Genomic DNA, 13,356 nt, shown 5'->3' on the forward strand with positions numbered 1-13,356 from the left:
ATTTATTTACTTAATTAATTATGTATTATGGATTTATTTAATTAAAGAGCTTCTGTAAAAGGCAAAATGTTCCCCCGGGGACAAATAAAATCTATCTCTCTATCTGTTATATAGTGCCTTTCATATCTATCTATCTATCTATCTATCTATCTATCTATCTATCTATCTATCTATCTATCTATCTATCTATTATATCGTGCCTTTCACACCTATCTATCTATCTATCTATTTTATAGTGCCTTTCATATCTATCTATCTATCTATCTATCTATCTATCTATCTATCTATCTGTTATATAGTGCCTTTCATATCTATCTATCTATCTGTTATATAGTGCCTTTCACACCTATCTATCTATCTATCTATCTATCTATCTATCTATCTATCTATCTATCTATCTATTTTATAGTGCCTTTCATATCTATCTATCTATCTATCTATCTATCTATCTATCTATCTATCTATCTATCTATCTATCTGTTATATAGTGTCTTTCACATCTATCTATCTATCTATCTATCTACTTATCTATCTATCTATCTGTTATATAGTGCCTTTCACATCTATCTATCTATCTATCTATCTATCTATCTATCTATCTATCTATCTATCTATCTATCTGTTATATAGTGCCTTTCACATCTATCTATCTATCTATCTATCTATCTATCTATCTATCTATCTATCTATCTATCTATCTATCTATCTATCTATCTGTTATATAGTGTCTTTCACATCTATCTATCTATCTATCTATCTATCTATCTATCTATCTATCTATCTATCTATCTATCTATCTATCTATCTATCTATCTGTTATATAGTGCCTTTCACATCTATCTATCTATCTATCTGTTATATAGTGCCTTTCACATCTATCTATCTATCTATCTATCTATCTATCTATCTATCTATCTATCTATCTATCTATCATATAGCACCGTTCATCTATCTATCTATCTATCTATCTATCTATCTATCTATCTATCTATCTATCTATCTATCTATCTATCTATCTATCTATCTATCTATCTATCTATCTATCTATCTATCTGTTATATAGTGCCTTTCACATCTATCTATCTATCTATCTATCTATCTATCTATCTATCTATCTATCTATCTATCTATCTATCTATCTATCTATCTATCTATCTATCTGTTATATAGTGCCTTTCACATCTATCTATCTATCTATCTATCTATCTATCTATCTATCTATCTATCTATCTATCTATCTATCTATCTATCTATCTTTTATATAGTGCCTTTCATATCTATCTATCTATTATATAGTGCCTTTCATATCTATCTATCTATCTATCTATCTATCTATCTATCTATCTATCTATCTATCTATCTATCTATCTATCTATCTGTTATATAGTGCCTTTCACATCTATCTATCTATCTATCTATCTATCTATCTATCTATCTATCTATCTATCTATCTATCTATCTATCTATCTATCTATCTATCTATCTTTTATATAGTGCCTTTCACATGTATCTATCTATCTACAGCAAGCATCCTCTGTTCACCTTGTGATTTATCCTCAGACGTTCGTATATAACTGCTATGACACTCGCTGGCTTACTTAATCTTCTGCCATGACATAGCTATTCTGGCATCTAATATTTAGTTACAATTCATTTCAAATAGACTGTTCCAAGGCCAAAATCTATAAAAGGTTTTTGCACAATTTGGAGACAGAGTTCTACCATGGCAGAGTTTTAGTGAAGGGATTGACAAGTTCAGAAATGGTTGAACAAAAAAAGGAGTGGGGCACCCATTGATGTCCACTACAGATGAGGCCCTTCATTTTGAAATACATGCAGTGTTTCAGAGAACTGGGGTGCCAACTTGAAGGTCAGGCAGCTGCTATGCTTCGATTCGCAGGGCTTTTTGATTAAGGCACAATAAAACTGGGCCTGAAATTAAATAGCCGACATGCTTATGGTATTGCATTTCAACATAATTAACACATTGGCATGAATATTCTTCCATACATTCTGTTGTATTCATTTTTGCCCAAAGGGACTTACAAGAGCAGAAAACTGTGATTTTTCCAATGTTTTTTTTATTTTTTATTTAAAATGAAACATCAACGATTTCATTCTATGAGGAAGCACCAAAAGGATACGATCATAGTGGAGTACATGATATTAATTATATGGACATTCAGAAAGCATTTGATAAGGTGCCACATGAGAGGCTGGGCATCAAACTAAAAGAAGTGGGAGTTCAGGGTGTGGTGTGTAGATGGGTGCAGAATTGGCTCAGACACAGGAAGCAGAGGGTGATGGTGTGAGGAACCTCATCAGAACTGGCCAATGTTAAGAGTAGTGACCAGCAGGGGGCAGTGCTGGGGCGGCTGCTATTTTTAATATATTTAAATGACTAGGGGGCTTACACCCTGCTCACTCCATGCGCCAGCCACTTCGCGTCTCTGCCACTTGTGTTGTGAAGAGGAGGGCTGAACGCACCCCAAGGAGACGCGGTCGCTCCTCCAAAACTCCCTTTTAAATGGTGATACTTTTTTACCTCCTCTTTGCTCAATCAGCTGCTGGCTTGCTGCTGCTGCCGTGTCATGTGATCTGCATCTCGTGTGGCGCTTCTAACATTTAAAAGCCTGTACAGCAGCCGTCCTACTCGGCCCCGGGTGTGGTTAAATCTGTTGGCACAAAGTCTCATCTCGCAGGATGTGAGTTCTTGATATTTTTTTTATTTATTATTTAAAAACGGAATCAGAATCTGAAAATTGAACAACATCACATTAAAGTTCGATAAATTCTGAAAAGAATGATACCAAACATATGTATAGTATGTAGGTTTTAAAATAAGCCCGATTTAAAGCATGACAAAAAACGTCACATAAAAACGTTGCATTAAATTGTTGCACAAAATCATTTAGGCTTAGCTTAGGATTTTATATTTAGAGATTTAGATAGGAATACAAGGAACAAGCTGGTTAAGTTTGCAGATGATACCAAGATAGGTGGATTGAAAGATAATTTGGAATCCATTAAATCATTACAGTTGGACTTGGACAGAAGACGTAGGCAGAGGGAGCTACGTAGGCCTGCAGTCACAAGGTTGTCGGTTCAAATCCCATAAGTGCCAGAAGTGATTCCACTCCGGTGGGCCCCTAAACCTGCAATTGCTCCGTCCTGGGTATGACATTAACCTGTAAGCAGGACCCCCAAGTTGCAGGAAAAACTTGGGGGTTGGTGGCAGGATTGGCACTCCAGCCCCTGTAAAGCACCCCACACTGTACCATTCCATTTAAGCTGGTGTGGAGCACGGCTGCACTTGGGTCCTAATTTGGGATCCTTGGGTGGTGTGTCATGTGGTGAGCGTGGCAATGCGTTGTATCAGTGCGTGCTCCCTTGTGCCCCCTTGAAATTTTATGTCAGTAAATGTCAAGTGTTACACACAGGAAGTGAAAATGTGAGGTTTGAATTCACAGCGGGAGGTCCTTATGAGAGGGATTTCGGAGTCGTAGTGAACTCGACGCTATCAACTGGCAGACATTGTTCAGAAGCCATTAAGAAGGCTAACAGAGTGTCAGGTTATATAGCGCCTTGATGTGTGGAGTACAAGTCACATGAGGTTCTGCTCGAGCTTTATAACACACTGGTGAGGCCTCGTCTGGAGTCCTGAGTGCAGTTTTGGTTTCCATAAAGACATAGCAGCACAAGAAAAGGTCCAGAGAAGAGCGACTAGGCTGATTCACGGCTACAGGGGATGAGTTTTGAGGAAAGATTAAAAGAGCTGAGCCTTTACTGTTTGAGAATAAGAAGATGAAGAGGAGACGTAACTGAAGTCTTTCAAATTATGAAGGTAACTAGACAAAGAGCCCGTTTCAACAACGTAAGATGAAACGGGCATGAGTTTGTGTCAGCAGTGTATGAAGAACAAATGATAAGTAACGAAGAAGTTGTTTTGTAATGATTATAGTCCGCTTTACTCATTACTGTACAGGCTTGTACTGTTAGTTGATGAATTTTCCAGGCCTATAGTATAATATTGAATGATGAATGTTCCAGTACAATATGGAATAGTAATAAGTATAAGCACCACAAACTTGATATAGGTGTATTGAATGAATGCGTAATTGAATCAGAATGCGTAATTAGGCCTCGAGCTGTAGTCGAAATCGCCTTTCAGGCCTCTAGAGCTTTAATCGAAGTCGCCTTTCTCTTTGAATTTTTGCGGCTGTAAATCCACCGCATGCCGCGATGTTGGGGTTGGATGTCGGTCTCGTAAGGTTTTTTGGCCAGCTGCGCAGAAAACGACTGCGCATTCGGCTTCGGACGGACATGAGTGAGTGAGTGAGTGAGGAGGCAGGCGAATTATGTATTAAGATTAGTGCAGTGGATCGAGACGGTTATTTTAAAATGAGTTCATCAAGAAACTTGTTAAGGGTAAATTTAACACAAACATTAGGAAGTTTTTCTTCATACAAAGAACCATGGACACATGGAATAAGCAACCAAGTAGTGTGGTGGACTTGAGGACTTTCGGGACCTTCAGAGCCTGACTTGATGTTATTTTGCAGGATATAGGTGGATAGGACTGGCGACCTTTGTTGGGCTGAACGGCTTGTTCTCATTTAGATTGTTCTAATGCTCTAAAAGTGACCTGCTCGGGGTCTCACCGTATGCTAAAAGTAGGAGTTGAAAATCCAATGCTCCAGTTGTGATTTGGGGACTATAAAGGTATAATGAGGGTCCAGGACATCATCAGCCGTCTCCATTTCAGCTTTCCTTGTAATTAAGTTCCATTTTATCACCGTGTTGTTCTCGCTCTTTTATTTTTTTTTATTTAACCAGTAAAGGGCATTGCTGTCTTATTAAAGAAAGCTCAGACGATTTATTAATTTTTGTTCATTTTCAATCCATAAAAAGTTTAACATCGTGTTAAAGATCCTTGCTGCCCTTTTTGCATTTTTAAAGGCTTTCGCATTGAGGTCTCGCCGATTTCTGTTGTGAAGGTTCGGCCGCTTTATCGTAATGATTTTGTTCTTGCCCTAATCAGTGTGCATGCATGGCCATTATGTTTTAGGTGCTGCATGGTTTCACTTGTCTTGATCAAAGTTGCCTTCTCCTTTATGATCGCTTATTTGAACATTAACATTTCCGTTCCTGTTCCTCTAGACACTGACAAAGAAGACAGTTCGGAAGACATCTCTGTGCCAAGCAGCCCCCAGGTTGAGGAAATCCAGCACAGTTCCGTGAGCACTTCCAACGGTGTGACCTCAAGCTCAATGGCTTCCACCCTCCTGTCGCAGATTGCCGACCAGAGCACAGAACCCATGAAACTGCAGACGCAACCCTCGGGAAGCTGATGAGCTGAAAGGCAGACATGTCATCACTTCTGACTTTAAAAGAAAAACAAAAAAAAAAAAAAAAAGGGAAACAGGAACTGTCGCCCCTCTCCGTCCAGGGGGAATGCTGTAGATCTTTATATTCAATTTTTTTTTGCTTTCTTAGTTGTGAATACCAGACTTAGCTAATCTGGAAACAGAACTGAGTTGCTTGCAAGCAAATTCCATCTTTGTTTTGCAAAACGGGACCAGCTGTCTTTTTCTCTTTGTACTGCGATGATTACAACAAAGACGTACCTTTGTCTGTTTGCCACTAATCCGTCTACACCTACTTTTCCCAGGAGAGCTTGTCCTGGGTGTTTCGAGTCTAAGGTGGGTGAGGCTCCAGTCAATCACAGGCACACACTGCAGAACAGACCCCGGCACTCACTTCAGGCCGTTTTAGAGTGAGTGACCAGCCAGACTTACCCCACACATGCATTGTGGAAACCTGAACACCACGAGAAGATCTGTGAGAGCTCAGGGCAAATGCAAGTCTCCGAAGCATCGTGCCAGTACCAATGACTAGAGTTAGAAACACCTTGGGATAGATAGATAGATAGATAGATAGATAGATAGATAGATAGATAGATAGATAGATAGATAGATAGATAGATAGATGGATGGATAGATGGATGGATGGATGGATGGATGGATGGATGGATGGATGGATGGATGGATGGATGGATGGATGGATGGATGGATAGATAGATAGATAGATAGATAGATAGATAGATAGATAGATAGATAGATAGATAGATAGATAGATAGATACTTTATTAATCCCAAGGGGAAATTCACATACTCCAGCAGCAGCATACTGATAAAGAACAATATTTTATTAAAAAGTGATAACAATGCAGGTACAGTAATCCCTCACTTATCGCGGGAGATAGGTTCCAAGGCCGACCGCGATAACTGAATTTCCGCGAAGTAGGGACACTATATTTATTTAATTATTTAACGTGTATTTGGACGTTTTTAAACCCTCCCTGTATTGTTTACAACCCACCCTCTACTCTATTAATAACAGGGACAACTGCTAAGCAATATGAAATCGGTAAATAAGTTTACACTTACTGTATAGCGAAGTACACGTAGCAGCTTGTAGGCGGTCATGACGTCGTCGACCTTGTTGCAAAGATTCCTAAAGCAGATTCCATCCAGACTACTGCCTTATCACGTCCACTTGCAACTCATTTTGCACCCTGGTTAAAGGACACTGCGGCTGTAGATCTTATATGCTATTCCTCCTTTTTAAATAAAAAGAATCGATGTCCTGCAGCGGCGTAGCTGTTCCCTTCCTTCAGCATATCCAAAACTTTTACCTTTTCTGCAATCATTTGCATCTTCTGTTGGTGCTTGGACACGGCCCCTGAAGCATTAGCACGTTAATGATGAATGAGTGAGATGAGACTTCCTGGTTAATGCAACACTCCGTCGCTGAGCCAATCAGCAGCACACAGGAACTTAACTGCGTGCTCTGATTGGGTAGCTTCTCAGCCATCCGCCAATAGCATCTCTTGTATGAAATCAACTGGGCAAACCAACTGAGGAAGCAAGTAAAAAGACCCATTGTCCGCAGAAAGCAGCGAAAAATCCGCGTTATGTATTTGGATATGCTTACATATAAAATCTGCGAAGTCGTGAATCCGCGAAAAGTGGACCACGAAGTAGCGAAGGATTACTGTATACAGACAGTCAATAACTGTGAATAATGTTAACGTTTACCCCCCCCCAGGGTGGAATTGAAGAGTTGCACCAGAGTCGTATAGTCACTTGACACAACATTCAACATGGTATCGGCAGGTTGATGATGGGTTGACAAGAGGGCCCTCAAGTCTGCAAGGCCATTGCTCTGTGAGCATTAGAGTCGTCTGTTTCATACTTACCTTGTCATTTGGGTTTAGCTGTTGTCATAAGAATGATCCAGAGACATCAAAAAGGTTTGGGGGCAGCCACCCGTATATTATGCCCTAGCTGCAGATCGGTAATTTGTTGTGTGAGTTGTTCACAGGTCAGAGTCCAACACAGAACTGATACAAGGCTGTAAAGATGGCGGCTTTAAAGGCCGAGACAGGAAGTGACGTCATCGTATGCGCCAGAAGTGATGACATCGGGACCGGAAGTCGCGTCATCATATGCGCCGGACCCAGAAGTACTGTCATCAATGGCGCAAGAACCATGCGGGATTTCCCATGGATGGTCTGAAGAGGATCGAGAGAGAAAGTCCAGTGCACCTTGCCACCCCCTGGTCTGGCGTGGAACTACCATTATTCAAGTCCTTAACTGCTTCCCATGCGCATGTGTGTGACACTGTGCTGGAGGACGGGACTCGTCTGTCAGTTTGATTGGTTAAAACTCGAGAGGTTAGTTGGAATTTTAGGGCAAGCCGTTGACTTCATTGATTCAGAAAGTAGGCCCAGCAACTAAAGTTTTAACCATATACGTAAATCAGTAAAGCCGATGTCACATTGCATGACCTTTAGTCGTAGGGCATGTCAGACTTGTTCTTCTCGATGGACCATGACACCTCAAACGACTGGGCAGAACGGCTTGCCGACTTTCCAGTACAGTCGTGCTCACCCCTTTTTCTGTGCCGCCTGATGGAGCCTGTGCTGTATGTTAGTGGTGGAGTGGTGGCTCTGTGGCTAAGGATCTGCACTGGCAATCGGAAGGTTGCTGGTTCGAATCCCGTAAATGCCAAAAGGGACTCTGCTCTGTTGGGTCCTTGAGCAAGGCCCTTAGCCTGCAATTGCTGAGCGCTTTGAGTAGTGAGAAAAGCGCTAAATAAATGCAAAGAATTATTATTATTATGAAGGGTTAACAGGTATGGCAAGCTCTGTTATCTCTGCCCTTTCTTTTTTTTCCTGTTTTCCATTCTGTCGTGGTACATAAAACACAAGACATCAAAAATGCCGCATCTCAAACATCTCAACTCTGCTTTTACTCTCACACCAAATGGCATATCACAGAAACATATGTTAACGTGGAGGTCTGTATTGACTACTTAGATTTCTTAAGCCGATGTCACATTATGCGAGTTTTCATCGTGGGAGATGTATGACTTGCCAAGCACAGTCACTGAACCGTGTCAGATCACATGACCGAAAATACCAGCCCATGTCACATTTACTGACCGTGCGCCACACTTCCAGTGCAGTCGTGCTCGTCCCCTTTTTCCTAACGGCCAATAGCATGTCACCTGGTGGTGCGACACTTTACAAAAGGTTAGCTGCTACAGCAAGTTCAGCATTAATCTCTGGCCTTTACTCCCTTTTTTTCTATTCTGTTATGGTGTGTAAAATACGAGATGTCAGACTGACGAGTTTCTCTTCTGTTTGTGAGGCTCAAAACACGCATGTTTCTTATTCCTCCTCACTGCACTCTTTGCATTCTACTTCTGAATGAGCGCTCATTGGTTGACTGCTCTCATGCACGCCACTACGACTAAAGACAAAACGCCTGTTTGATTCTGTCAGGGCGAGTGAGTCGCTGGGTGTGTCATGCAAACGACCGGCTCTGACTCGCAGATAGTATGTGAATGTAGGCTATGACTAAAAATCGCTGGAAAAGTGACATGTGGCATGAGCAAAATAGCCTGCAGTGACACTCTAAACCAGGGGTCAGCAAAGTCAGTCCTGGAAGGCCGTTTGGTAAAAAAATGCAATTTCTTAATGAGTAGTCGGTTATTGCTGTTGAAGCACTTACTGCTCAGGCGACTTGCTGGTGCTTTAATTTAGTGCTCTCATTTATTCCCCACCCTTAATTGCTTATTTTCGTCTTAAACAGCTTGATTGAATTGCCCCTTTATCAATTTATATGCATATATAGGGTGGCACACGAAAAACCGAACCATCTCTGACTCCAACGTTGACGTACGTTTCTTAGCCCATACACGAAACGAGCAAACGGGCCCCATTCTGTTTGCAGTTTGTAACTGACCCAGACTTACGCCACTTCGCCACCAACTCGTGAATGCTGCTGTTTGCTGGTAGGCTAACACCAGGAAATTTATGTGTGAAAATGTCCCGCGTTTCCTTAAAAGAACCGGTAGACACGTACCCCTCCACTATTCCAATCCTCTGTAGCAGAGAATACATCTTCCGGATCTCTTTCTCGCACGTCTGTATCCACTGGCACACATCTACCTTACTAATGCACAGTGGGAGCTGCTGACTCCGTTGCGACAACGAGGCTCTGCGATCGCGTCAGGACCCGCCTGTATAATAGCTCGAGCCAGCCAGTGCGCCACCCTTTATAATTGCAGAGTGCACTCACTCACTCACTATTTCCTATTTACTTAAAAAGCTGAAATTTGTCAGGATGATGCATTAGTGCACCAGGTACCCACTAAGGGCTCGTTTATACTTCACGCTCAGAACGCGTACGCGCACGCATCATGGCTGCCGCGCATTCCCAGCGTTCATTTGACGCGTCTTCTGAGCAGGTCCTCAGAAATGAATGCGATGCGTGCTTGAATTGCAATACCAGCAAAAAGTCGGGGGGGCGCAGTGTGCTAAAAGTTGGAATGTGATGTCAGAGTCTCTGGTTACTATCTACATGTGACAGAAAAACTCTATGAGGATCCTACGGGATCGATGTGCGCGCTTCAATGTTTGACGAATGGTTCGATGTGGTGAAGCAGAATTAATGCATTCGTGGTGCTTTTATATTCAAGCGTCGAATATTCCCAATCGTAATGACACGATACGTTTTAAAAGTCTCACATACCATCTTTTGTGCCTTCTTCACAACAGCAACATAATGTTCAGCGCTGTATTTGAGCCATAGAGAAAAAAATGAAGGACATGGTGAAAACGTGTATTTTGTGATTAAAGTGGAATTTTTGCCTTTAATCTTGAAATGTCCACTTTAACCTCGTAGTTTATTTTATCATCAAAGCACACCGTCATAAACGTCATCCCAGATTTTAATCGCTACGAGCTTCTTGGACCTGACGGGAGTGCAAGCAGCAATAGATCACCACGCAGAACACATTTAATGTATGATATTACAACTCTCTGCACATTTAGAATCTTTAGATTTACTGTATACTTGATATCACTTTCATGATGAAATGCATTAAAGTATGTATGTTAGATTTTACAGATAAATCATTAATTTTCGTTTAAATAATGAATACTGTTAATAATTACACACATGGGGGTGACACGGTGGCGGAGCGTTAGCACTGCTGTTTCGCAGGGAGTCACGTCCCTGGTGTTCCCTGCCTGGAGTTCTCATGTTTCCCTGCTAGGTTTCCACACTGTGCTCCAGTTTCCTTCCAAAGAAATGCAGATTTGGTGACACTAAAATGACGCCAGTGTGTGTGAGTGCTTGTATTCACCTTGCGATGAGCTGATGCTCTGTCCAGGGATTGTTTCTCACTCGTGCCCAATGCTTGCTGAAATGGACAAATCCCTGGATTAATGGATTTAATCATTAAACATCCTTTATAGAGATATTGCGGTAAGGTGTCATCGGAATTTAACGGGTGTTCCAGGCAATTCACAACACTACCGAACCAACACCACCATTAGGTCTATACGAAACTTGTTTTGTTTTTGACGTCCGTTCTCTACGAAAAACACAAGATTCAAAACTTTTCTCGCCCATCTCTACCGAACCAACACCACCAATAGGTCTATACGAAACTTTTTTGTTTTTGGTTTTTGATGTCCATTCTGTATGAAAAACACAAGATTCAAAACTTTTCTCGCCCATCTCTACTGAACTAACACCACCATTAGGTGTATACGAAACTTGTTTTGTTTTTTGGACGGTCCGTTCTGTACGAAAAAACGCAAGATTCAAAACTTTTCTCGCCCATCTCTACCGAACCAACACCACCAATAGGTCTATACGAAACTTGTTTTGTTTTTGACGTCCGTTCTCTATGAAAAACACAAGATTCAAAACTTTTCTTGCCCATCTCTACCTAACCAACACCACCATTGGGTCTATACGAAACTTTTTTGTTTTTGGTTTTGATGTCCATTCTGTATGAAAAACACAAGATTCAAAAAATTTTCTCGCCCATCTCTACTGAACTAACACCACCACTGGGTCTATACGAAACTTGTTTTGTTTTTGACGTCCGTTCTCTATGAAAAATCCAAGATTCAAAACTTTTCTCGCCCATCTCTACCTAACCAACACCACCATTGGGTCTATACGAAACTTTTTTGTTTTTGGTTTTTGATGTCCATTCTGTATGAAAAACACAAGATTCAAAACTTTTCTTGCCCATCTCTCTCGAACCAACACCACCACTGGGTCTCTACAAAACTTTTATTTTTTTTCACCCGTTCTCATCTAACATTTTTGGGTGGCACATTCCTCGAACGTCCCCGCCCCCCCGAGGTGGGATCATTCACAGACATTCCTACCAAAGTCTTTGCTCCACGTTTTGTTGTAAGCATTGAATAAGCACTGCCAGAGAGAAAAACGACATGGCCCTCGTCACTTTGTCTTTTGTTTGTTTGTTACTTTGCCTTTGTCTAATTTTGCACATGAGGGGGGGATGAAGTGTTTCACTTTGAAGGGGGGAGGGGTTAAAATCATGTTGTTTGTCTTTATTTTATTTTTTTTGGAATTTGTTTTTGCTGTTGCTTTACGGTTGCACATTTTGGCAGCTTTTTCGTCCGACATTTTGCCGTCTCGTCGGCAGATGAGATGAAGGACGAGTAACGTTTTGTACGTCTGAGTGATTTCGGTTGCTTTGATCAGCAGCTCCTTTGGTTGAATGTTGGACGTTGCCTCCGCCTGTAATATATAGTCTTATAGCGGAACTCTCCTTAATGTTCATTTTTTGACTAACATTCCACGTGTCGTTTGATTGTTACAGATGAGGTGATTGTAAGTATACTTTTTTCTCATCATCCAGACATCTGCTAGATGTTAAGTTTACTAATTGTGCCATGGATGTTTCTTATTCAGACGTTCTCAAATTTGTTTTAAGGTGGAAAAAAAAAAAATGGAGAAGGACGCCATTCCGCGTGCTCCGGTCAATGCATCTTTAGCAGCGTACGATTCGTTTTTATTTATAAGGCTTCTCCATCCCTTCAGAACATCGAAGGCCTAGCAGCTCGACGGTGCGGCTAGCGAGTCTCCAAGTCACGCCGGTGAAGTAAGTGGTCAGAATTCTTATTACGTTACGCTTTGACTTGGTGTAAAGAATTACTGTATGATATGAGGATAACACTGTATGTAATCTTTCTGGAAAAGATGCGTTTTGTTTTTTTTGTTTTTTTAATATAATATTGTTCCTGTGCTAGTAGAACCAATTTTGTTTAAACCTTTATAAAACTACTTGATGACAATATGGCACAAACATTTCCAGGCTCTCTTATGTAAAAAGAAAATATAAGACAAAAAAAAAGCCAAATTTAGAGAGCAATTTATTTGATTGTTACGTATTTAAGGAAAGCGAATAAAAATCCAATGCTGCTCAGCTCCTTGAATGCAAGATACGAAAAAAGAGAAAAAAAAAAAGTGTAGCATTAGAAAAATAAGAGTTTTAATTTAATTTGCCTTTTAACTTTAAACTTGATGATTAGTTCACTACTGTGTAGTTTTAAAGCCATGGTGCATTTTTAATCTTTTGGAGTCCTTCAATTGATAATTCCATACTTGTTTAACAGGTAATTTATAGTCACTGTTTTGTGCTTTTTGTTTATTTGTTTGTTTGTTTCTTTCTTTTCTGCATGATTAAATTCTCTGAGAGAATTCGACTCTTTTCTTAACTATCATTTATCATGCTGTGCCACCTTTGTTTATAATTACGGATCTCATCAAAACTTAATTTTGGTATCTTTCACTCGGCTTCAAAATTCATACAAGGGTGTGATACTTGTGTTGATGGTAAAAGTGTAACTTGTGAAAGTTCTGTATAAAAACAACAACAACAACAAAAAAAAAAAGTCAATAAAATATTGGAATAATGGCGCCATTATTTTTCTTTGTTTTAGAATCTGACCTCTTG

The 13,356-nt window shown here is 40.4% G+C and overlaps 1 protein-coding gene across 8 annotated transcripts in view; it reads left to right on the top strand.

Annotated features, from left to right (window-relative positions):
* The window catches only part of atf2 (activating transcription factor 2), a 225,384-nt gene extending 212,665 nt beyond the window's left edge, over positions 1 to 12,719 (top strand). For 7 of the 8 annotated variants that reach the window (XM_051930644.1, XM_051930647.1, XM_028806252.2 and 4 more), the window contains 2 exons: positions 5,161 to 11,014; positions 11,229 to 12,719. In XM_051930644.1, coding sequence (XP_051786604.1) covers positions 5,161 to 5,351 — 191 coding nt within the window. In that variant the 3' untranslated portion in view covers positions 5,352 to 11,014; positions 11,229 to 12,719. Of the gene's footprint in view, positions 1 to 5,160; positions 11,123 to 11,228 lie in introns of all 8 variants that reach the window. The other variant, XM_051930645.1, reaches the window with a different exon arrangement.
* Positions 12,720 to 13,356: the final 637 nt, after the last annotated feature.

This window comes from Erpetoichthys calabaricus, chromosome 8 (assembly GCF_900747795.2).
Source record: "Erpetoichthys calabaricus chromosome 8, fErpCal1.3, whole genome shotgun sequence".
NCBI classification, from domain to species: Eukaryota; Metazoa; Chordata; class Cladistia; order Polypteriformes; family Polypteridae; genus Erpetoichthys; species Erpetoichthys calabaricus.